Source organism: Aythya marila, assembly GCF_965140915.1.
Source record: "Aythya marila genome assembly, chromosome: 6".
In the NCBI taxonomy this organism is placed as follows: domain Eukaryota; kingdom Metazoa; phylum Chordata; class Aves; order Anseriformes; family Anatidae; genus Aythya; species Aythya marila.
The window spans coordinates 20,752,298-20,776,518 of NC_139047.1; the positions used below are offsets into that span (position 1 = coordinate 20,752,298).

The following is a 24,221-nucleotide window of genomic DNA, read 5'->3' on the forward strand; positions in this document are numbered from 1 at the left end:
TACTTTTATCCTGTTATGGCAAGGTTTATAGAATTTAAGAGACAAGCCCAGAATTAACAGAAATTCACAGTCTTATGGTATAATCTTCCAAATAATAGTTAGAAAGTATAAGTAGGTTAGTATAGCATTAACTAATGTTAAGTTTCCAAAATATCTGTATCATAGAATCTTATAGAATCTAACTTTATAGGATGATGCTTGATGCTTATACAATTCTACTTGAGTTCCAGGTGATTCCACTACATTTAGACAGAAGTTTTTCAAACCTCTGATGGGATATCTATAGCTAGAATTTTTGTAACTTTTTGTTATTATTATTTTACAGTCCATGCAATGCTACTCCAAAAAATAAAATCAAAAGGTCAAAATTGTTTAGGTATTAGCTAGTGTATCTTGAATGAATATTGTCCAAAACTAGTAAGGAGAGGTTTTGTAATGCGAGGTACTATTTGGTTGTCTAAAATTAGTGGATGTTGGTCTTCAGAACAATGTGTGATTTTTGACAGTATCCTATAAAAATACTAACTTCTTATATGTATTTATTTACTATATAGCTGTATTCTCTCATCTTTTAGGTATTGAACCTGTTTCTGGCCTTGCTGCTGAGCTCATTTAGTTCAGACAATCTTGCTGCTACTGATGATGATAATGAAATGAACAACCTCCAGATTGCTGTGGCAAGAATTCAGAAGGGAATAGATTATATTAAAAAAAAGATACAGGAGTTCATCCAAAAAGCCTTTGTTAGAAAACAGAAGGCTTTGGAAGAAATCAAAGCACTTGAAGAGATAAACAACAAGAAGGACAGCTGCCTTTCCAATCACACTGCTGTTGAAATAAGCAAAGATCTGAATTATCTTAAGGATGGAAATGGAACCACCAGTGGTGTAGGCACAGGCAGCAGTGTGGAAAAATATGCAATTGATGAAAATGATTACATGTCATTCATAAACAACCCAGGCCTCACTGTGACAGTACCAATTGCTGTTGGAGAATCGGACTTTGAAAATTTAAATACAGAAGAATTTAGCAGTGAATCTGATATGGAAGAAAGCAAACAGGTAGGAGATTTTGTCTCTTAACTGTTACATTTCAGTCATTTACATGTCTGTCAATTTCATACATAGAGTTGTTTAAAATGTTGTCTTATCCTTCTGAATGTATTTTATACTTTATTATTTCAAGTAAATATAATTCAAGGAAATAAATCTGCTATGTGAAAGTGCACTAGGGGTCCTAGACTTTATATTTTTAATACTTCGGTTTTTAGTATTTGGAAGACTAATAATTTTAAGTGTGGTTATTTCTATCACAGTTTATGAAGTTTTAGAACTAGCACACATTTCATAAATATCCTATCTGTGTTACCTCTAACATGATCAGAATTTGTGGGAGAAGAGTACTGTAGAAGACTAATGAACAATAAAAGTATATAGCTTTACATATCTAATCAAATACAAATGGAGAAAGAAGAAATATTGTTTCTGTAGTTAGGGTGGTTCTAAAAATGAACCTTGATGCATGGTAAATCAATGATGTATTTTGAATTATCTAAAAAGTTTTGTGAGTAATATACATACAGATTTTGGATTCAGAGACAATGTCTGGTTGAATTGGAGTAATCCAGACACAGATCAATATCACGATAAAACAGTATCTAAAGTTATCCTGCAGAGCAGACTAATCTTGTAGTATATATGCATGTGGAAACCATTTACTTGAATGTCTTAGGTGATTGTTATTGGGCAAAGAGACAGAAGTTGATAAAATACAGAAGCCAGGTGGCTTGTACACCAGAAGTGAACATAGATAATAAAAGTATTCATGGAAATGTTTTTATATGGGAGTAATAATAAATGCAGTAGCAGGAAAAAAATAATTGAAAAATTATTTTACATTTCTCAGTGCCATCAGAAATGTCAGAACTGTGAGGTTTAAGGAATCAGAAACCTTGGATAAATAGATGCTGTGATTTTGTCTGGTAGCTCATTAATACAAAAGTGTATGTTTACCATAAAGCAAGCTCTTCTGAAAAGAAACATTGCATCAATGACTGTACCAATAGCTGCATAGCTGTTATATTTTCAAATAATGCTGTATTCCACAGCACTGCCAAACTGTATCACGTGACATTAATAGATAGCCATGACCCAGTCAGTTATAATATGCTTTTTGCTAAAGAACATAAGATAAAGAATGTGTATATTTGCAACTGTAAAGACGGTTACTCTGCATAAGAAATATGAGATTAAAAGCAATATATTCTATTGAGTTGCTCAGTTAAATGACAAACATTTTCAATACTGATGGATAACATTGATCCATGACAATTTAAGAATATAAGAGAACTGGCTAGTATAAATGATATAATTTAAGAGATCAACTAGAATCAAAAAACAAGCTTTCAGAGTGACTCTGGGTCTGTTTTTCATGTAAGCTTATCTAGTGAAAGTTAGTTGTCTTTTCCAATGAACCTTTAGCAATGTCTTCTAAGTCTTTTAATATATTCTGATGTTATTTCTTTAAAATGTACCTTCAATCTAAATTTTCTGCTTTCCTTGTGGTTAGTTTTGAGATGGGTGTTGTCTGCCTTCCTAATAACTCTACCTTATGAAGATATATGCTTAAAAATTTCCTGAATATGTAATTTTTTAAGAATTCTGTAATATGCATTAAGAAGGTTTGTAAGAAGGCTTACAAACTGTGCAGATGCTGAATGTGTGGTTGCATGACACGTTAGCCTCAGCACAGAACTGAGAGGTTAAGAAGATGCCATCCTCATCTGGTTCCTGACTCCCTGGCATCCTTTGCCACTTTCTCTGCTACAGTGTTTGTAGGTCTGTACTATAAATCATGTCACTGGAGTGATATAAATTAAATAACATAATACCATAGGTATTTTTTCTTTGTTTCTTCTTTAAGATAGATTGAATGGTTCAGCTTACAGTGCATTTTATCACCATGCATTTTATCAGAATAGCTAAGGAAAAAATAAAATGCAACGCAAAGGCAGAAACTCCTCTGCTTTCAAAGTGAACCATATAAGTAAGCAAACTCTAAGAAAATGGCATAAGGGCCCTTGTGCTGAAGAGTTCTGAATTACATACCAATTTTAAGGTGGCTTTCACAAGTCAATTGCTCTGTTTATTCTCATCATTACTTGGCTCAAGCATCATCCTGTTTTTTGTGTGTGTTTTGTTGTTTGTTTGTTTGTTTGTTTGCCTTTGTTTTGTTTGTTTGTTTGCCTTTGTTTTGTTTTTCCTAAGACCATTCTTAAGTTTCAGTACTATATTAAGTCAAAAGGAATTTTGCCTTTTTTATGTTTTTTTTTTTTTTTTTTTTTTTTTTTAATGAACTTTAAATGTATCGGTATGCCTTCAGGAACAGAAAGCAAATTAAACAAATGTATAAACAATTTGAAAGTGAAAATTACAATTGATTGTGGAAAATCAATCAGTAAATGATGGAGGTTATATGTATTAAGAAATTGCAGAGAAGTTTTCAAAGGGGATAGGATAAGTATAGGATTTCTGTAGAGCCTTAAGATTTCCATATAGTATCATAATCACTACCATTGCAAACCTGGGGAGTAGTGTTTCCCTCAAATTCTGCTCATGGACAACTGTTTAGTGTTTGACATATATTCATACAATGCAAGTGTGCATATTGTCAATGGTAGCTAACAAACAGTGCCCTGAAAATTACGAATTCTGTAGTCATTTCCATTTTTGTTCTGGGTTCTTTATTCCCCTCTTTCTGGATGATTTTTAGAAAAAAAATGAAGTGCTTTTATTTTATTCTCAGTATAAAAATGCACCTGCTTTGGTAATATATGAACAGGTGTTCCGATGTGTGACAGGTATTTATCAGGATTCTTAATCTCCTCCTATCAAGTCAATAGCACTATTGTACCTCCTGCTGCCTTCTGATTTCCTTCTGAGGAAGGTGAAGAATATATTGGTGCAGTGTTTAAGTTACCTCTCTAGAAAAGTACACCACCATTTGCTTTATTTTACTTCTTGAGGGATATCACTGAGACAACATTCTTGCTACTAGGCCAGGTCTGCAAAAGAAGGGGTAAGAGATGAGGCAGACCTTTCCCCACCTTAACTTTTTGTGCCACTTAGCACTTAAAATGTCCTCAGGAGATATCCCTTTTAATAACTTTTTTTTTTTCCAATTTATTTATTTATTTTTTAACATCAGAGTTACAGGAAGTTTGATCTGCACAAGAACTGTAAAATGAACCATTTTTTTTTTCTGCTGGTGTCTTTTTGACTAACACTGATGTTAAGAGCTGAATGATTATTTTAAGTATGTCCAGCTAAGGTCATGATAGAAGCAGGGGGAGGAATGTGCCCCTGAGAAATATGCCAAGAGCAGGTAATTGCTATAGAAATTATGATTGCAGGTGAGTGAGAAACAAATACTATTTTTTTTTAATTTATATTTTCAGATATATTATGGAACAAAATAACTCTAACCACAGTTTCTTTAGTGGATGATTTTTTTTTTCTGTTCATAAAAATACCTTCTAATTAATTTGCCAGTTAATAAACAAGCAACTTTCCAAATCTGCCAGTATATATTTTGCAACCTGGTTTTAAGTTCCAAACATATATACAAAATCCTTCTAATAGATATCACTAGAAATTTAGGGAAGTCTGTGTTTGGATGAAATGTAACAATAACATTTGTTAAGTTGAAAAAATGAGTGTAAGATTTCAAGATAACTTGACTACAGGGTCTTCTTCATAAGGATAGCCTGGCCAGAGACCACACCCACACACTTCTACAATTTCTGATTCCCATATTACAGTAGCATTTTATTCAGCATTTGAAGAAAAAGTTCTGCTTAGGTCTCAGTACAGTCTCATTTGCACCTTAGTTATTGTGTCTTCAACATGTGTGTGAGACATGATGTGTTATAGAACTGAGGACTGTATGACAAGTGTCAGGATGAAGGATCAGGATAAGCAATAGAGTGCAGAAAGCAAGAAGCAGATTGTGTCTTTAAGATTTTTATTTATTAATTAATTTATTTTTTAATACTGAACCTAATGCTGTACTGAAGAGTTTCTTCAAATCTACTTTGGCTTCCAAATTACATTTGATTTCTCCCAAGACACATCTTAACCTACAGATCTTCTAGCTCATATGTCTGCAGCTTCAGAAAGGCTTTTTCCTTGAATATTTTGTGACGAATTTACATTGTATACTTGAAGTTACTCAAGCAGCTGTCTAACATGGTGAAAGCACAAGTTCTTTTATGGTCTCACCACATGACATGTTAGTGAGAAACATGTAGTCGTAAGTGAATATTATACTTACATCATTTAAGGTAATGAAAAATGTCTTTCTTTTTTATATATACTACACTTGGTTATTTATTTTGTATCTACATGTTTGTTCTGCTAAGAGACTTCCATTAAGCATTTTCTTACTGTATATAGATCCTAAAACACCCTAAAATCAGAGCAAGTATGCTAAGATTCCATGCAAAAATGACCCATGAAATGTAAGTGGATAATGGGAAACTACATATGCATAACTTGAGCTTTGGATGAGGAAGAGAATTTATCTTAAAGACATTAAAACTTCCTAATTGCTTTAGAATAACAGTTGCCTGAAAGTTCACTTGAAATAAGAGAGCATTTAACTGGTACTTTGAAGGAGGATTTTGTCAGTATCTCCTACCAGAAAACAGAGGTGCAACAGCCAATAAGATAACCATCAAAAATAACACATTACTGCTCTAAAAATAAGATATTCAAGAAAATTAACTTAAAAGATAGTAAGAAAATTAAAACCTACCAAAGGGGATTATTTGATACTTTTTTTTTTTAGTTAGCTTGTGGATGACATTATTATTACAAAATCAGTGTTAATCAATGACATGGAGTATGATAATCAGATCAAACATTAGACTCCTAACTATTGTGTTTTTGTACCACTTAATAAATAACTATTGTGTTTTTGTACCACTTAATAACCATACATTACATTTGAATCACAACTTGATGAATGAATTTCTGTATTTCAACACACAAAAGTAATTTCAAAGATGTTCTTCAGCTATGGAAAGCTGTTTTCACAACATCTTTCTTTAAGAAATGCAAATACCTGCAGGCCTCTACCACGGCAGAATTCCAAAAGCCTTTGTATCTATGTTATATGTACAGTAAGTACAAACTCAGAATAGAGAAGTAAGGCTCCTCAATTAACTTTTGAAATCACAACAGGTGGTTTTAATAAAATAAAAAATATCCTTCACCAGCTAATCCACTGAGCCTTCTAAGCAAGGGATAAATTCAATTTTCTGATTGGCTTCATTGCCGCTTATGTAAAAAGGTGAAGTATAAAGACAGAAACAGAGTTATTTTCTTCCCAAAAGTTAAACATTGCCATGGAGATTCAATGAATTTCTTAGCAAAAACACACCTAGTAGTGATTTGATCAATTGATTGTAAGATTTTTTTCCACATTTCCTTTAAAGTATATAACTATCTAAATTCCCGCTTTATACAACTGACTAGTTCAGGGACTATATCTTCCAAAGTGACAGGTTCTTTATGTTATGGACTAGCTTTTTACTTCTATTGCCATCTGTAAGTTACACCACTATTATTAAAACATGAAGCAGGAATGGGAAGACATACATTTTCAAAGTATTTTGTTTACTGTATGTACATTTTTTGCAAATAAAAGACATAATGACATAGTCAGTTAAATGAGGACTTGAACACTAAACCAAAAAAATAATTTTTTTTTAAATTTTCATTAAGATGCATTAAGCACTCTTTAAATATAGAATAATTTCCAAATCTGCTAACCATGTCTTTATGAAATTAATCATTTTATTTCCATTTATGAATCATAGTTTCAGAGTGCAGATGATTAGCTCTAGTTCCTGCATTTCTTATTTCTCTAAAATAAACTAACAAGCTCTGTAGAAAGGTTTGTTGAACATTTCAGGTGGTATGCATATCCCTTTTTGCCAACTGATCATAAAATATTTAATAATTATGTTTTAATTGTATTAAAGCTGTGCTTGAATTAGAGATTCCAAAAAGAAGAAAACTAGAAATCCTGTGCTTTGAACTTCACTACCTACCATTCTTACTTCTCACAGGGGTAAAACCAAGCTGGAGCAATCAAGAATGCAGCTCTGGTGCTTTTTAACCAGGTAGAGCAACGTGTCACCACTTTCACACAGGTTACCTAAAAAAGTTATACATATATATGTATATATATATATAATCACTTTTTAATGGATTTTGACTGGCCTGCATGCTATTCAGCTATGTTCCTTCCCTATCCATTGCAAGATGGTAGAAACATGCACAGCTGCTCTCTGCTGAGTCATGGGACTCACACCACAGCATGGTCAGGCGGGATTGGCAACCCCAACATACATTTTTTAACTCCGCTAATGATTTTTCTGGATAGTCTAATAAAGTCTTTAGCAATAACTGCATGTTCTACAGGTTATGAAGTATGGATCATAAAAGTACTGGAATGTTATACTCTAAAGAGGCCAAAGGAAAAAGGGAGCATGCATAGTTTTTAAAAAAATAAAAACAACCCTTTTTGATTCAGCCCTTATAAATGTATATATTTAATGAAATGTGTTAGGTGATTTATGTAATGATTACTGCCACACTTCAGCTCTTTAATAAATAAAATTTATACTATTGCAATATACCTATCTGTGTAAAAATTGCATTGTTATATTCTTAAATCTGCAATGCACTGTAATGCAAATCCTTAAGATGCTACAAACTACATTCTGTATTGATTTGGGCAGTGCATATCTTGAGTTTTATAAACTATAAGCAAAGCAAACAGTTTCATAACTGCTGAAATTATACTTAATAACCTCTCTAAAAATTCTCTCTGAACAGATCATTTAACAAATACTCTTTTCTTAAACTTTAAAATTCTTCATAAAAAGTTGTATTTGTGTTTCTTAATAGCCAAGTCTGTGACAGAGTTGGCAGACTTCACTCAGTGTAAATTAGAGTAACAATGAAGTAGTCAGCATGGTTTTTATAAAATTGCATGTATATTTACCCTATCTTTTTAATTTTTATTATAGGTGTAAATAATCCCCATTGCAGCATAATTGGCAGAGCTTTCAGGAATAGGGACAGTAGTATTACACAGGAGCTAAAGTTACATGAAACTACAAAAGACAAACTATACTGGTAAAACAGTATTACAATTTTGTTGGGATTGAGATTTCAGCCCTACACCTTCTCTACTGAGACTCAGGCAGAGTCTCACTGGCTTCAAAAGGATAGCCAAATAGCTCCATTTGTACCACTGTATAGTCCAGTGATGCCAAAAGAAATTCATATTGCTGTGTATTCTAAAAAGTCTCAGATTTAACTTATTATTTTTTAAACCCAAGATATGCTTCAAACGTCAAATAGAGCTCTAGGAAAAAAGGGGTTTTAAGCCATTTTCTTAATATAATGTAAAAGTTAAATATCATAAGATTTGAGATCTAAACTCAGTTTAGAATCACTTGGAAATCACCAACCCCCTTAATTTATATTTTGTCACTCAATTACAGTGCAGCTTTAAAGATTCAAAAGATAAAACCACATGGCTGAATTACTAATGGCAATTTGTAATGGCTGAATCCCTTTATTTATTTTATTGTCACTTGAATCATGAAGCAGTTTGTAAAGCTTAAAGTTTTTGTTGCCTGCTCTTGCTCTTATTGAAAGCTATAATAAAATCACATGAGAGCAAGACTGGGTCTTAAGCGAATGCATTTTCTCGTAAATGGGCACATTAACATGCTGTTGGTCAAAGCTTGTTTTAATGATCTAAGCTGTTGAAAAGAGATGCACTGCTCTGAAAGGATGGAATGGAGGCTGATTATACGTATGTTAGACAAGTATTTGGGTTGGTGATGAAGCATTTTTTAATGTTATATTCTATACATTAATATTTATAATACTATTTTCTGAAAAATATAATACCATTAAAGTGGTCATTTTTTTGACTTTATTTCTGTGTGTGATTCCACAGTATTGCTCAGGCTTCTGCATTAGTCAAGCATGTTGTTTTGCTGATTCAGGCCTTGAGAATGCTGCATCATAAGCAATTGCTTTCAAGTGTATCCTTGTAAAGGAAAATGTCGTATCATTGAAGATGCAAATAAGTATTTACAGGGCATGGCATATTCTACAAACTGATAATCCCATATTTGGGGTGAAAAGAAGATTTTGTAATCCTCCATGTCTTTTGAGTTTCCTAAGTTTTATTAATTTTATTGCTAGGAAAAAAAAAAGAACATTAAAGTCACCTTATTTAAAATGCAATGCTTCTTTCCTAATTTAGGCTCTTGGAGCAAAGAAGAGGAGTTTTAGTAATGTTTTTTATTATTCAATTGTTTGAGATTATTTGAAACATAATGAAGATAATGCTTTATTTGAAAAATAATGAAGAAAATATAGTAGTTTTTGTTTTTACTGGTTATAAATTGCAATTCTATCACTTGTTTTTTAGCAACTGTTTTTTTTAGCTGACAGGACTATCTGAAACAGAGTTTCAGAAGAAGCCATTAAAGAACTGGCTGCCTTTTAACAGGAAGATTAATAATTGGTGTTTACTATGAACTTTTCTACTTTTATGAACTTTTGCTACTACTAAGTCAGTCATTAATTTAATGATGATATATCAGGCCATAAATTAATTTTAAATTTCCTAACTTAGATGTGGCAGATTATTGTTCTCACAATATATGTTTTTTATTTAACAAAGAAACTGCCTATAATTTCAGCAACAATTTTTAGACTTTTCTTTTTTAGTATTACCATGATATATAAAAAGAGAATTAATCTAAAAATCTCATTTCCTGTTTCAAAGATAGTCTTGTATGTAGATAATAAGGTGGTATATTACTAATGCTTAATACAGTGTACATTAATGTATATTTTGGTCTGTAGAAGTAATACAGAAAGCAAAGTTTTAAATATTCTCAGTATACAAGGTACAAAACATTTTGCTTCAGAGTTACTGATCTGCATGAGCAGCAGTAAAATTATTCAGCTAGAAATGATACAGCTGTAAATATTTCAGATGCATAAATTTTGGAAATTGTAGCAGAAAATGAAGTATGAAAAGGGAAACAAGACACTTTCATGTTTACTAAGCAAAAATTAACCACTAGAAATATTAAAATCTCAGTGTATTTACCCAAATCTTTTCACATTTGTCAGCATGATTTTCCATGTACAGATCATGTTATTTAGAACGGGAAAGAATGGTTTTCCAACTAATGTCAGTGTGCTTCTCAGAAATATTTCTATTATTCAGCAAGTCCTTTATTTTTGGTCACAATCCAGCTATAGTCACAATCCAGCTCTGATTGATCTCATATTGACTACATTTGCATGTGGACATAAAGTGCAGCTTCTTGAAAATTAAAACTGAAGTTACCAATCACCCAGCATAAATTTCTTTTAATTGTCATTCATCTCATGTAAGCTCAACATGAGAGAGGAATTGCTTACCAAACTATATAAAGAGATATGTGCCATTTGCTTCATTTTTTGGCAGAAAAATCCCTGAGCTCCCAATGTATTCTCCTGAAAGGACTTGGTTTTAACTAAAGAATTAAATAACTAGTTTTAATTTGCAGCAGTGTCTCTGAAGGAGAGTATACATAGTAATGTCTTTTAAAAAAGATATCGTCTATTATTTGCAGCAAAATCATTCAAAAGATCTGAACAAATATTATTTTACTTTTATTTTTTACATTATAAAATATCACTACCTTGAAAGCTAAACACGAAAAGTACTTGGTATCCTCAAAAACTCTGTATACAAAAATCCAGTAGAGGTCAAAGATCTGCTTACAGTTCAGATCTGCTTAGCTGAAACCACAAATGAGTCAGTGATTAGCCTTTCTGCTACATCAGTATATATTCTACTTTAGTGTTTAAGTTAGAGATGCATCCCCCCCTGGATCCCCCTCTAAATTACTGCTCCATGGTATAAAACAAAAGTATTTCAGTATTTCAGTATTTGTTTTTTCATGTTGCTTTCTGATTACAAGCCTTGTTTCACAATAAAAGAAAATGTATTTGGGATGAAAAAATTTAAGATTCAAACAATATTGCAACTGAAAACAAGGTACAAACTCTATGTCCAGTTTTTGTGCTGGATGCTGTGTGCATCTTTAGTAGGTTTGTCCTTTCAAAATATACTTTCTTAGAAGAAAATTATAGGCAGTCTTGCATGACTGATAAATAGTTTGACTTGATCCAAATTTCACTGTACTTGGTATAAACAGTTACTTCATTTGAGCTGGTTTATATCACTCTCCAACTCTTGGAGTTTTCACATCTAGGATTGTTTTGGAGTGAGGATTATAGCATTTGACTATATACAAAGTAGTACATAGACAGAAAAATTCAGGATGGAAGGAACCTCACGAGGTGTCTCAGTATTCACAGGAGATTGGAATGCAAATAAGAGATTTCAGAGCTGGTAATCTGTGCTTTCTGGAAAAAAAAAAAAAAAAAAAAAAGTAGTGCAGAAATTTACTATTAAATGCCATTACATTTACAGCTCTTTCATCTAGATATGGTGTATGTTTGTGAAAACATCATCTGCAGTGGACATGCCATGTATGTGGAACTTTCCATTTGTTCATTTGCCTGAGAAAACTGAGGCACATTTGCAGTGTAATCTAGTAAAGGAAATAAAATAACTTGAGAGTGTGGTATATGCAAGGTCTCCAGTTGTATTATCCAGTTGTATTACCACTGAGCTTTCAATTTAAAAGTCTTATGCATCAATCAGGTTAGTAGCTAAATCACTTCTGATTGTTCCCTATGAGAAGATAAGCTGGGAAACAGAACTATTCAATGTTCACCTCCTTACTACACATATTTATCAACATAAACTTAATGTTTTTCAAAACTAATTGACTGGCAGGATTTGATTCAGTATAATTTTTACAGAATATGTATCTAATGAGAAAAAATTGTTTTGTGGAACTTTACTTGCAGAAACTAAATGCATCCAGTTCATCTGAAGGCAGCACAGTTGATATTGCCCCTCCCGGAGAGGGTGAGCAAGCAGAAATTGAACCTGAAGAAGCTCTTGAACCAGAAGCCTGTTTTACAGAAGGTTGTAGAATAACTGTTGACTTAAGAGATGTATTAGCAAAACTGCATAATTATCAGGCATATTTAAGTTCTTGATACATTCAAATCTGTTGTATCTTCATAATTTCTATGATCAAAAGGAAATACTCTAAGCCTAGAGTGCTGGAAATCAGATGACAAAACAAGGTTTTCCTAGGCTTTGATTACCTTAGTCTGCCTGGCCACTGCTTACATCTTGTAATTAAGGAACTTCATTAACTTTTCTGTTCATTAAATTTTCATTTTTAAAATGCATTTCTATTACTTGAAAGAGCCCTTAAATTTTGGAACAACTTATTTCCGTGAGACCATCAACAAACAGAACAGACACCACCAGTCAAAAACATCAATATATTTTGGATAGAGTTTATACATAATTATGTCTAGTATGTCTTGTTTCATTGCAAATTCCTTATTATTTAACCTCAGATAATCAACATCCTATAAAGGAGAATTTCAGTATTACATGTATAAATTATTATAAAACTCATTGTCACTATTAATAATGTTGATACCATAGTAATTATTGACTTTGAAATAATTTGCATTTAGATTCTAATATTTCTTAATCTCATTCAGGTTGTGTGCAGAAGTTTCCATGTTGCCAAGTAAGTATAGAGGATGGCAAAGGAAAAATCTGGTGGAATCTTAGAAAAACCTGCTACAGCATAGTTGAGCACAATTGGTTTGAGACTTTCATTGTCTTCATGATTCTCCTCAGCAGCGGAGCACTGGTAAGTAGAAATGCTTCAGATGCTGAAATACTTAGATATTTCCTGAGGAGCAACAGCAAAATTTAAATTTGCATCAGAAAGGCCTGTTTTGGTTGGAGTTGTATAAAACTATCCGTGTTTCACGATTTCATTATTTATTTACTTAAAATTGACCCAAATTATATAAGTTTTATATGCATTTAAGTGATACTTTTGGTTTACCCCTGTAAACCTGCTGCAATTTTATTTAAGCCAACAACTTCAACAGTTTGCCAGTTTTCAACATGTTTGTCAAGAAATTTGAGTACAAAGGACCCTTGTTAACTGTGAATATAAAGCTAGATGTATGCTTTCTAATCCTTAATTCCTTTGGGGCTCAACCACTTTTTGGATTATGCTTACAAAAGACCATAGAAAAAAATGAAGCATTTCAGTATAATTGAAAAAGATTGAAGCAAAACTCTGTTGCTGTTTTGGAGGCAGAAGATAGGGAAGAGTGTGACAGCAAATCAAACCAAACAACTATTTTCCAAAAAGATTTACATTGCCTACCTTTCCAACTTTACTTAAGATGAACGTTTGCTACACTATCAAAATACATAGTATAAATTCTAGCAAACAAATTACTCTTTAATTTGAATTTTAAACAAAAATTTTACTGATGGAAGATAGAAATGCAAACTCTTGAACTGTTTTCAAAATGGAATATACATCTCTGGATCAGATTTTGTATAACAGAGGTGTTTTTTTGTATGTGAAAGTTTTGTAATGCCACAGTGAAAAACAAACAAAACAAAACAAAAACAGAAGCAAAGAAACAAACAACAAAAAAACCCACCACCTGCTTTGAGTTTATTTCCTACTTAGTAGTAAAATAGAATATATTTAATCAATATGCCTTACTGGAGGCTGAATACACAAAGTTGCTTCACTTTGTAACATGGCTAAAGATGAGAAATAGGTAAAATATGAGGATGCAGAAGAACAAGGGGAAAGATTAGCTCTGACATACTTATTTTTTCATTTATATTCTGTGAAGTATTAGTAATATATATTTTTTTTTCACAGGCTTTTGAAGATATATATATTGAACAGCGTAAAACTATCAAGACCATGCTGGAATATGCTGACAAAGTTTTCACATATATTTTCATTTTGGAAATGCTTTTAAAATGGGTAGCATATGGTTTTCAAATATATTTTACTAATGCCTGGTGCTGGCTGGACTTCCTGATTGTTGATGTAAGTACATAGTCCTTAATACTTTAAAACTCTGTATTGTAAAGTTTATGTTGTAAACCTCATTACTACTAAGTAATCTTCTTACAAACATGCAAAAGTAATTCCCATTGTATAGTTACAGTGCATGAGTAATAGCCTGCAGTTGTCTGCATGTGTTGTTTAAAGTACATTTATGAACCAGAAGGAAAAGGGTGGCTGGCCATCAGCTTGTTAATTCTTCATGGTTAATAATTTCATACTCTTGGTGTATCAAACTTGAGATTTTATGGAAAAACAAAGAACCAAAAACTATTTTTGGAACTTCCATGCTATTTTTAATGTCAGTCTTGTCATACTCCTTAGCAAATGAAACACTACTTTGTGTAAGTTCCTTCTACAAGCATTGCAACTGCAGTGATGCATTTAGACCAGATTTTACCTGAGTTCTCAGAACTATATCCACTCAAACTATCTGGTTATCATTTTTAGTAAAATAAAAGACAGTTCCTATTTGGTCAAATTAAATTACTTTTAATTGGCTAACAATCTGCAATAGTTAAATCAACTGTGATTTGGCAGGGCTTATGACAGAAGACAATACAAGGTTTTTTGGCTGCCTTCCCAGTTCTGATGTACTTCTGTGCAAAAGCCTTGCTTATGTTGTCAGAATGGATCAAAGTTGGTTTTACTCCCAGAATATTTTGGTCTCTTGCCTTCACACTTTATCTGACCCAGTTCACCGGCTATACATATCCTCAGTGTGGAACTGAGAGATGTAATCTTAGGGCAACTGTCCATTTCTGGACATGTACGTGGTCTATGCCCAAATGTGCTTTCTGCCCAAGCTACCATATTTCTTGAGAAGTTTGTATAAAATCTCATTCCACAGTTATTATTTGTGGATACATAATTGAAATGTGTCGGATTTGTGATTTTCAGAGGATTAAAAAAAAAAAAAAAAAAAAGCTAACAAGCTATATTGACCCATAACTCAAAATGGAAGAACTCTTTTTTATGTTTATAAACCTGCTCATGTTAGTTTTGTTATACTGTTAATCTCTAGCTCTGTCCTAAAAATATACACTAGTATTAAGCAGTATAAAGGGTTTTCTAAAGAGGGTCTTAACGTAGAATACAGATGCTCCTTTCCAGGATTATGTTAAGAATGGAATTCATTTTAGATAAACCACAACTCGTGTTCTAATTATTCTTTTTGTAAAGTAAACCTAAACTGATTATTCTAAGCCATACTCCGTGGTTTCTTAATAAGAGTTTAGCTGCTGTTATCTGAACAGGCTCTCAGAATTATAAACATCATCATCATCATAGAATAAAGCATCTTATATTGCCAACTTTTTTCTCATAATTTTTAATTTTATAAACAAAAGCATGACCAAATGAGATCAGAACCTTCTACTTTTGAATAATTATACTCAGTGTTCCAGAAAGTGGTAAAAAATGTCTTACTGTGCCTAAGTCTAATTCAGCAATTCTTGTAGCATGATCAGACAACATTCAAAAGAAATATATGAATTCATTTTATCTGCCTTAGAAGAGAATCTCTCCATACTGTTTTTTTGGAAAGATTAAACAGGTGTGATTCAGCAGATTTTCCAAGAAAGAACACTAGCAAGCCCTTCTTCATTACAAGTCACTAAAGTTAATCAAATTGTTTAATTCCATCTTCTAAAATTATTCAAGAGTAAACACTGATAGTCCTTCGGGGTTTTGACCTTTAATATCTTGCATACCTGACTCTCTCAATGTGAGAAATAGCCATAGCTACTTTCAGTCATTGTGACCAAATTAGATTTTACATGAAGATTTACATGAAGAAAAGGCAATTTTCAGCTCTGTCAGTTAACAGCAATGGCAGGTAACTGTGGGTACATCTGTCTACCTCATTTTAAGACCTTATGCCATCTTTCCACCCCACTCTTCTGCTGGGTGCAACAATGTCTGCAGCAAGGAGTAGAAGGGAAAATAACTGTGCCTTATCCACCCAAAATTAGAATCTGGTAAATTAGTTCAAACACATTCATCAGTGGTTTAAGCTAAGATACTCAACTTTGCATACAGGCAGATGAGAAGCAGGGACATCTCTTTATCTGGGGACATCAGCTGGCAGAGGCGGTAATACCTTAAACCAGTTCAGCCAGACACTGTAGAGCAGTCATCATACTCTGCCTTGAGTTTTATTCTCACCCCTTTGTCCAGAAGCCATCTATCATTTCTTTATTATGTCCAGTTTTTGATGTACAGTATGTACATGACCGTGTAATGACCGTATGTTCTCTTTACCACATACCAAGCTAGGAGATAGTATACCTGGGCAGGAGATGGGGCATTTGGGAATACCTGGTGAGTTTGCTAGTTATTAAATTTAGGTCATTTTCTGCTAAAATATATAATCTTTTGTGATCTTAGGTGGATATTGTTTTATGCTATATATTTTCAAACTTTATTACGTAATCCCATAGTTTGTTATAACACTTTATTTTTAAAGTATATATCATTCATAAATCATATCTAAATGAAATGGAAATAAGTAATATTTAAAACAAATCATGTATTTGACAACTACTGTGGGACAGTAATGTATCTGGAAGTGGATGAAATCTCTGACCTTCCAGTATCTCAACACTGAAATTTCTCATGCATGCTGAAATTCCAATGCATTCAATTTTGGAACAATCAGAAGTAAAAAAAAAAACAAAAACAAAAACAACAACAACAAAAAAAAACACACATGCACACCCCAACTGGGCTTGTTGTATATGACATTCAAAGTCAATCATATTTTTCTATTTTCAATCATACTTTTCTATTTTCTATAGTTCTTCAGCTCAGAAATATGGGTAAAAGTATTTCTGCCCTATTTGTTAAAACAGTTCAACTCATTGAATTAAACTGTGCTCTCAACCTTTTTAATATTTTTTAAGAATGACTAATTAAGCCACAACATTTTAAAAAAGAATCAGAGTCACATTAAACTAATATACTAAACACTGTAAAAACAGAGTAAGAGGAAACTGCTACCCTGATGACCTCATAATAAGAAGAAATAAGAAGGGGAACAGGCTCATGTGTTGGGAAAACAGATGCAAAGAGAGATTTCACTTTGTCTTAATTAGATAGTCTAGTATGTCTTTATGTGTATTCTAACATGGTAAACTATGACAATATTGAATAATTCAGTAATTAATTGATTTCTGGAATTACTAATTCCAGAATTCAAAGGGATTTTCATGAAATGCATGAAACCTAATACTCTTATTCAGGAAGTAAAGGAACAAAATCAGCTTGCAACTATACACATAAACAAAATAAACTTTGAATATTTTTCAGTAACATACCATAAACTAAGAATTATTCACGAAGTATATACAGAAAAAGTGATATTAGCAGAGAATCATAACATAAAAATATACAAAAAGCTATATTTGGTCCAATGTCCTGCCTCAGAGAATGTCAAAAATACCTGTCTGGAAAATCAAAACTATAGTAACTTTTTTCTTTTTTTTTTTTTTCCAAATCTGGTGGTTTATTTTTATTCCTAATTAAGTGTAATTAAACATAATATAAACTACATGAAAGGATAAGCAGATAAGCAGTGTTAGAAGTGAGGAGGGCCATACACCACAGAGAGTCTGGAATTAAATCACTTAAATTAGTGACCTCAGCCAGTAACATAGAATTCATATGTATTAATATTTCATGACAAGTTATCCAGTTGAAAGGTACAGAGTTATGAATTAACTAAAATACTATTTTGCATGAGATAAATTTACATAGTAATATAGTAACAAAATAGTTGTTTTCCATCTGTTCTCCCACTGTCCGCTGAGACATGATCTTGTAACTCCTGTATTTGTGATTCATCTAATTATTTTTTATTAGACAAGTAATGTAGGAAACTACTTTTTCAAATAGTGGGCAAAATCTTACTGCCATACCACCAATTTCTGCACAGCCATTGATTTGAACAACATCTACGCTGAGGTACAGAAATGAATATTAGGAGGATGTTTTTAAGGACTGAAATATGCCTATGTTCATGTATATGTATGTGTTTTCTGTGCATTTGGTGGCAAAACTGAAATAAAATATGAGTAAGGTAGGATATTTACCCATTTGTGTCTCCAAAACTGCCAAAAGTAAGTGAATGATTTTTTTTTTCACATTAACACCAGTTAAAAATCAGTTCTATTTGAGAAACACAGATTAATTTCTCCTTCATTACTGTTGTAATGCTAGCACCTGTTAATATCTACCACACATTTTATAATATCTTTCTATACTTAGAAGAGGAAAAATTTTTGGAGAGAGTTGGCAGGCAAGTGACGATGTAACACCTCTGTCAATATATATTTCATAGGTACCCTGGCTATTGGTTCTGTAATCTACTTTTGATTTAGAAGTATTATTTATAACAAAAGCTAATTAACCACTATATTGTTTAGCATGTTATTAGTGATTATAGATATTAATTATGTTAGTAGTGAATAAACTATCTTACCATATTCAGAACTGTAAATTGCTTGGAAAGTTGAATCTTAATGAAAGTTAATGAAAATATGACTCTTTTGTCTCCAGGCATTTGTGAAAACTTTATCCTCCACCAAGAGCGTGCTTCCATCTGACTATTAAGCCCCATTCAGCCATAATAGATATTTAATGGCATATATTCCTTTTTCAAGTGTGCCTTCATATGACTTTCCAGCAAGTATGAAAATCATGGGATCAGGCCTCTAATGTCACTATGTTAGAACATTCCTCCATTTATCACTGTTGATCTTTCTGTAGATTCAATCTGTATGCTTTTTAAATAAACTGCAGTGTCTTTTCTTATTGATTTTTATTATTATTATTTTTACAGGTTTCATTGGTTAGTTTAATAGCCAATGCTTTGGGCTATTCTGAACTTGGTGCCATTAAATCGCTTCGGACATTAAGAGCTTTAAGACCTTTAAGAGCCTTGTCACGATTTGAAGGAATGAGGGTGAGATAAAAGAAAGTAGCCTGATTTAATCTATGTATACAAAAATCAGTGTAGAATTATGAGACTACAAAGAGCTACAAAAGAACTCCAGAGTGGGAACTCATGCAAAAATGTGTGGGAAAATGCCTTTCAACATGTCCTTAAACATACAACATCCATGCAGTTTACTTTTGGGTATTAGACCTTAAGCTTATCAAATTTGCCTGCTCAAATAAATAGTTGGTATACCAGCCCTGTGGCTGTTAATATTTTTACTTGTTCGTGGATCTATATAGAAAAGGAAAAGAACAGAGATGTTGTGTTGTGTTTTTTTTTTTTTTCTTTCGTTTAGATGAGAACTTTATTTAAAGAATTTCTGTAAGTTCCATTCTCTGTTAGTTTATCAGCAGTTTGGGATGGAACAGGATTAGGCAGAAAAAGAAAAGAAAAAAAAAAAAAGAAGATAACAACTGTGGGAAAAAGACACTAAAGACACTAAAGATAAAACTAAAGCCTCCCTGTGGTTCCCTATCTATCTGTCTGGGAAAAAGATCCCACAACACAAGTTGTATCATTAAAGAAAGGTTCTCTGAACAAATACCTGAAATAATGATGGGCCTGGAAATGTAGAACAGAAGAGATGAGAAATCATTTTCGCAGCCAGTGGCCTTTACTTCATACAAATACATCTGATGCCATTTTACCTCTCCTCCTACACAGCTGAACGTTTCCTGTTGAGGAAATTATTATTTTCATATTCTGCCAGTCTGACCAAAACCAAAACAAACAAACAAAACAAAACAAAACAAAACAAAACAAAACAAAACAAACTATTACCAGCTGTCTGCTGACTATGCTATTTCCTGGAAAAATAGATGCTCAAATAATTAACAAGTTATGTTATGTCACTTAGAAATCTCCTTTTTTATCTTTCACCTCAAAATATCCAGATGTTGTAAATATATCCACAAATATATCCAGATGTTACAGTTTAGTCATAGGTCTTAAGTCTCCAAAAAAATTGTGTAGTTTCTGTCTGAGTAGAGGCTGCTGATATTCCAGGGTACTGTGTCCTGTGACACATCACCATCGCCATTAAGTTTTGCATAATTTGCATTGCAAACAGCATGTGAGTCCCTATCTCATAAATGAGCTCTATTGATTTTAGAACATTCTCAGTCAAGTTATAGATTTGAAAAATTCTACTATTTTCAAAACCATGCAAAAATATTCACTACACAAAAATCAACTGCTGTCTCACAAATAAATATGTTTTTTTTCTTTGTTTTGTTTTTGCCTGTGTATCCTTTTAGTTCAATAACAATAAGTAATTAAATAAAATTTTTGTCAGTGGATTTCATCTGTTTTTTTACAGTCACTTATTCATATAGACTAGTTCAATTGTATTAAATGAAGCAATTAAAAATAATATAAAATAAAAAACAAACAAACAACAACAACAACAACAAAACTAATGGATATGTTTAAAAGCAAGTACTGGGAGCCAGGCAGTTTAAAAACAACATTTGAAGCAGATGCTGTTATTAAAAAAAAAAAAAAAAAAAAAAAAAAACCACAAATCAAATGTGCTTATTTTTGTTACATTGTAAGCAGATGCTAAAATACATCGGTTCCAATATATACGTAAAGGTTCTGAGAATAAAATCATTTGTAATGATAGTTTCACATGCAGATATTTTTATTTAGTCTTCCATATCATCATTCTTTTATCTTATTCTGTTTTATTTCCTATTTATAGATTTTGATTTGTATTGTTGGAGTTTAACATTTATTTCTTTCTTTTTCTCTAGAGCACACAAATTCTAAGAACCCATCTTGCTACTAACAGGTTTTCTTTTGTTTTCGCTTTTTTTTCAGACTTTTGCATTGTCTGGTTTCCATATAACTCTCATTTCTTGCCTTTGGTAATTTCATTAGTGATTTTTATTGAACCTCAAATAATGTTTCCCCTTAAATTTTACATTGTTAACTGTCCATTCCATATTAATGCTGTTTTAACATTTTAAAGTATTTTTCTTTTTCTTTTCATAAACTGACTATTTTGTTTAATTTTTATGCTAGGTGGTTGTAAATGCACTTGTAGGAGCAATTCCATCTATCATGAATGTATTGCTGGTTTGTCTTATATTCTGGCTCATCTTCAGCATCATGGGAGTAAATCTGTTTGCTGGCAAATTCTATCACTGTGTCAATACCACAACTGGTGAGATGTTTGATGTCAGTGATGTCAACAATTATACTCAGTGTGAGGAACTCATAAAAAACAATCAAAGTGCCCGATGGAAAAATGTGAAAGTAAACTTTGATAATGTAGGAGCTGGATATCTTGCTCTGCTTCAAGTAGTAAGTAAACTTATATTTTTTCTTTTTGCTCTCTTAAAAAAAAAAACTAGGACAACTGAGCTACTTAAGTCTGTTAAGTAGTAGAATAATTTCTATATAGCAGTGATGTACAGTTTACACAAAAGAAGCCTGAAAAGCCTCTAGTACATTTTTTAGCCATAATTTTTGCCTGAATAGTAGTAAGCTTTCCAGGTTAGAGAATATGATCTCATTATGATGATAAAAATGTCTATATAAGTGAAAAAAAGTACAAGAATCTTTTTAGTGCTGCACAATATAAATATCAGAAATGCATTTCATTTCTTGTCATGATGGAAAAGAGTTGGAGATCCCTCTAATTACTGAAGATTTCTCCCCTCCTCTATGAGCTCAGTTATCTTGCAAGACAGGAGGGCAAACAGCAATTGGAAAGGCAGACATTCTAACTGACTGTCTGGTCTGATGTGAGCAACTCCTGCCAATGCCTCCCACATAATCTGTTCCTGGATATCATTACTAATCCACAGCGACATCCTTCACATTCAGAAATCCATTAATCTTGGCAATTTTTGGCACTGAAAAATCATTTTTCATCAACAGCCAGGTCAAGATAGAGTGGATTTTTCTTCATGTCTGTACTATTCTAAGGAACCAGTTTGTATTTGGATGGTAAAAGGAACAATATAACAAAACAGCAGGTCTCCAGTACAGGTGTTTGTTTAAGAGGGGATTGATTTTCCAGACCTGGAAGTGGGTTTAGGGAAAGAAGTCATAAATAATGCAAGATCTGAGACCGGGGCACCCAACATTTCATGTAGCAAGGAGACAATTCCTTCTCTAGTGTAAGTCTTGTGTACGGTGTTCGAATGTGGGTAGTCACTGGTGGACAGTTCCTTACTATTAGACCTGATTATTTCATAACACTTTCTCTTGATGCTTGCAGACATTAAGATGCATCACAGATGCTATTATATTGCATATCATACTCATTCTATTAATTATTGTTACTTATATAAAATCTATAAATTTTATTTCCCCTTCAAGTCCTTTTCCTATGCGCTGTGGTAGAGAAATATTTTTGTTCTAGGTACTGAGTGTACCTTTCATTTATGCCAGAAGCTCCTTAGCTTGGAATGGAGCTTCCGATAGCTGGTATCTGACCCAAAACACAAGCAAGCAAGTAAGCAAATAATAATGCTTAAATGATTGAGCTCTGCTGAATCACTTGTCTATGATGTGACATACAGCTTCAATTTATGAAGAGATGTTAGAAGAGATGTTAGAATTAGATGTCAAATCTTTTTTACTCATTATTCTACCTAGACAAAGTCTCTACAGGAACTCAGCCCAAGGTTTTACAAAAGTTAACCACAGCTGTTTCACAGTTCACATTTAGTCTTCTGTAAATCTTACATCTCAAGAACCAATGTATATTTTTATTATGAACAGAGTGTATTCCTTTTAGTTGTGTAGGATTAAAACATTTCTAAAAATTCTATGGCAGTTTGGCCACAGCCAAAACATTCAGATGCATGTATCTGTCTGGAAGCTGTATTGTCAATTCCATCCATTCATTGTGTAAACTCGATAAAATGGTTGTCACCACAAGTGATTGCAGTAGATTGTACTTAAACACCTCCAACATCTCCAAGTCTACCACTGCTCATCTGCAAAGTAAGCACCTGCAGCTCCAAATATGCTGTGCTCTTGCTGAGACATTCAGAGACCAAATGTAATATTTTTGAAATACCCAACAATAAATTATAAAAAAAATCAGTTTTATTTTGAAAAATATCTTATTATTCCTGTTATTAAATGTGGTTTATAAATTTTTGGATATAATTTTATTAAAGGCAAAGGTCCAAATGTGGTGCTCTAGTCATTTTTCACATTCTGAATTTTTTATAGGGTAGATAAACCAACTGTACTTTATTTCTAGGCTACTTTCAAAGGATGGATGGACATTATGTATGCTGCTGTTGATTCAAGAGATGTAAGTGTAAGACTTTCAAAGATCATCTGTTGGTTATATTCTGATATATTTAATATAATTTAGAATATAAATAACTACATTATAACAATAAGAATGTAGTACTTTAAGGCTAGAAATGAACTTTTTTGTAACTTCATGCATCTTAGAAATAGTGGTGGAAAAAAATAATCCCACTTCCTTCTTTCTAGTGAAATAATGTAACTAAAATCATTTAAATGGACTTTTATTTTTAAGATGTTAATGAAAAATAGAGAAAATGGCTTTTTAACAACTTCCTTTGATAATCATGATTATATAATGTAAGACTACATAATGTAATTATAATGTATTAAATATATTAATCTAGTTTTAAAATTTGTAGCCATGCATTTCATTGTTTATTTAGGTTGAGCACTTATATTATCCAGCTATTTAAGTCAAATTAGATTTTAATGTTGAAGATCATCTGTTAAATTTTCTAGAATTTAGAATATTATTTTGGCTAGAAAACTTCTAAACTGTGTTTACCTAGTACAAGAAAGTGCAACACAGACGCCTAAGCTAGTTCTATACAACTTTGGTTATAGTTATATTAGTGATAATCAGTCATCACACAGTGATATTCATCTGTCAGAATATTATATCCTGTTTCATTAACTTCAGCATTTCTATGCAAGCATCGTGCAGTTGAGATGCAGACATTGATTGAAATGTAGAAGCTAGAATAATTAAGACAGTAACAAAATACTCCTTAAAAATGTGCCTCAGTTTTAAGAGATTTCACAAAACATTTAGTCACTAGAAGTTTATAGAAAGCATCT

General features: G+C 32.3%; 1 protein-coding gene across 18 annotated transcripts in view; it reads left to right on the forward strand.

Moving 5' to 3' along the window:
• Positions 1–24,221, forward strand: part of LOC309879842 (sodium channel protein type 2 subunit alpha) — a gene marked incomplete at its 5' end in the record, with an annotated part of 54,902 nt that overhangs the window by 25,461 nt on the left and 5,220 nt on the right. For 16 of the 18 annotated variants that reach the window (XM_082764086.1, XM_082764078.1, XM_082764089.1 and 13 more), the window contains 7 exons: positions 576–1,061; positions 12,033–12,153; positions 12,750–12,904; positions 13,952–14,125; positions 18,984–19,106; positions 21,168–21,449; positions 23,368–23,421. In XM_082764086.1, the coding sequence (XP_082620212.1) occupies positions 576–1,061; positions 12,033–12,153; positions 12,750–12,904; positions 13,952–14,125; positions 18,984–19,106; positions 21,168–21,449; positions 23,368–23,421 (1,395 nt within the window). Of the gene's footprint in view, positions 1–575; positions 1,062–12,032; positions 12,154–12,749; positions 12,905–13,951; positions 14,126–18,983; positions 19,107–21,167; positions 21,450–23,367; positions 23,426–24,221 lie in introns of all 18 variants that reach the window. The other 2 variants (XM_082764090.1, XM_082764093.1) reach the window with 1 other exon arrangement.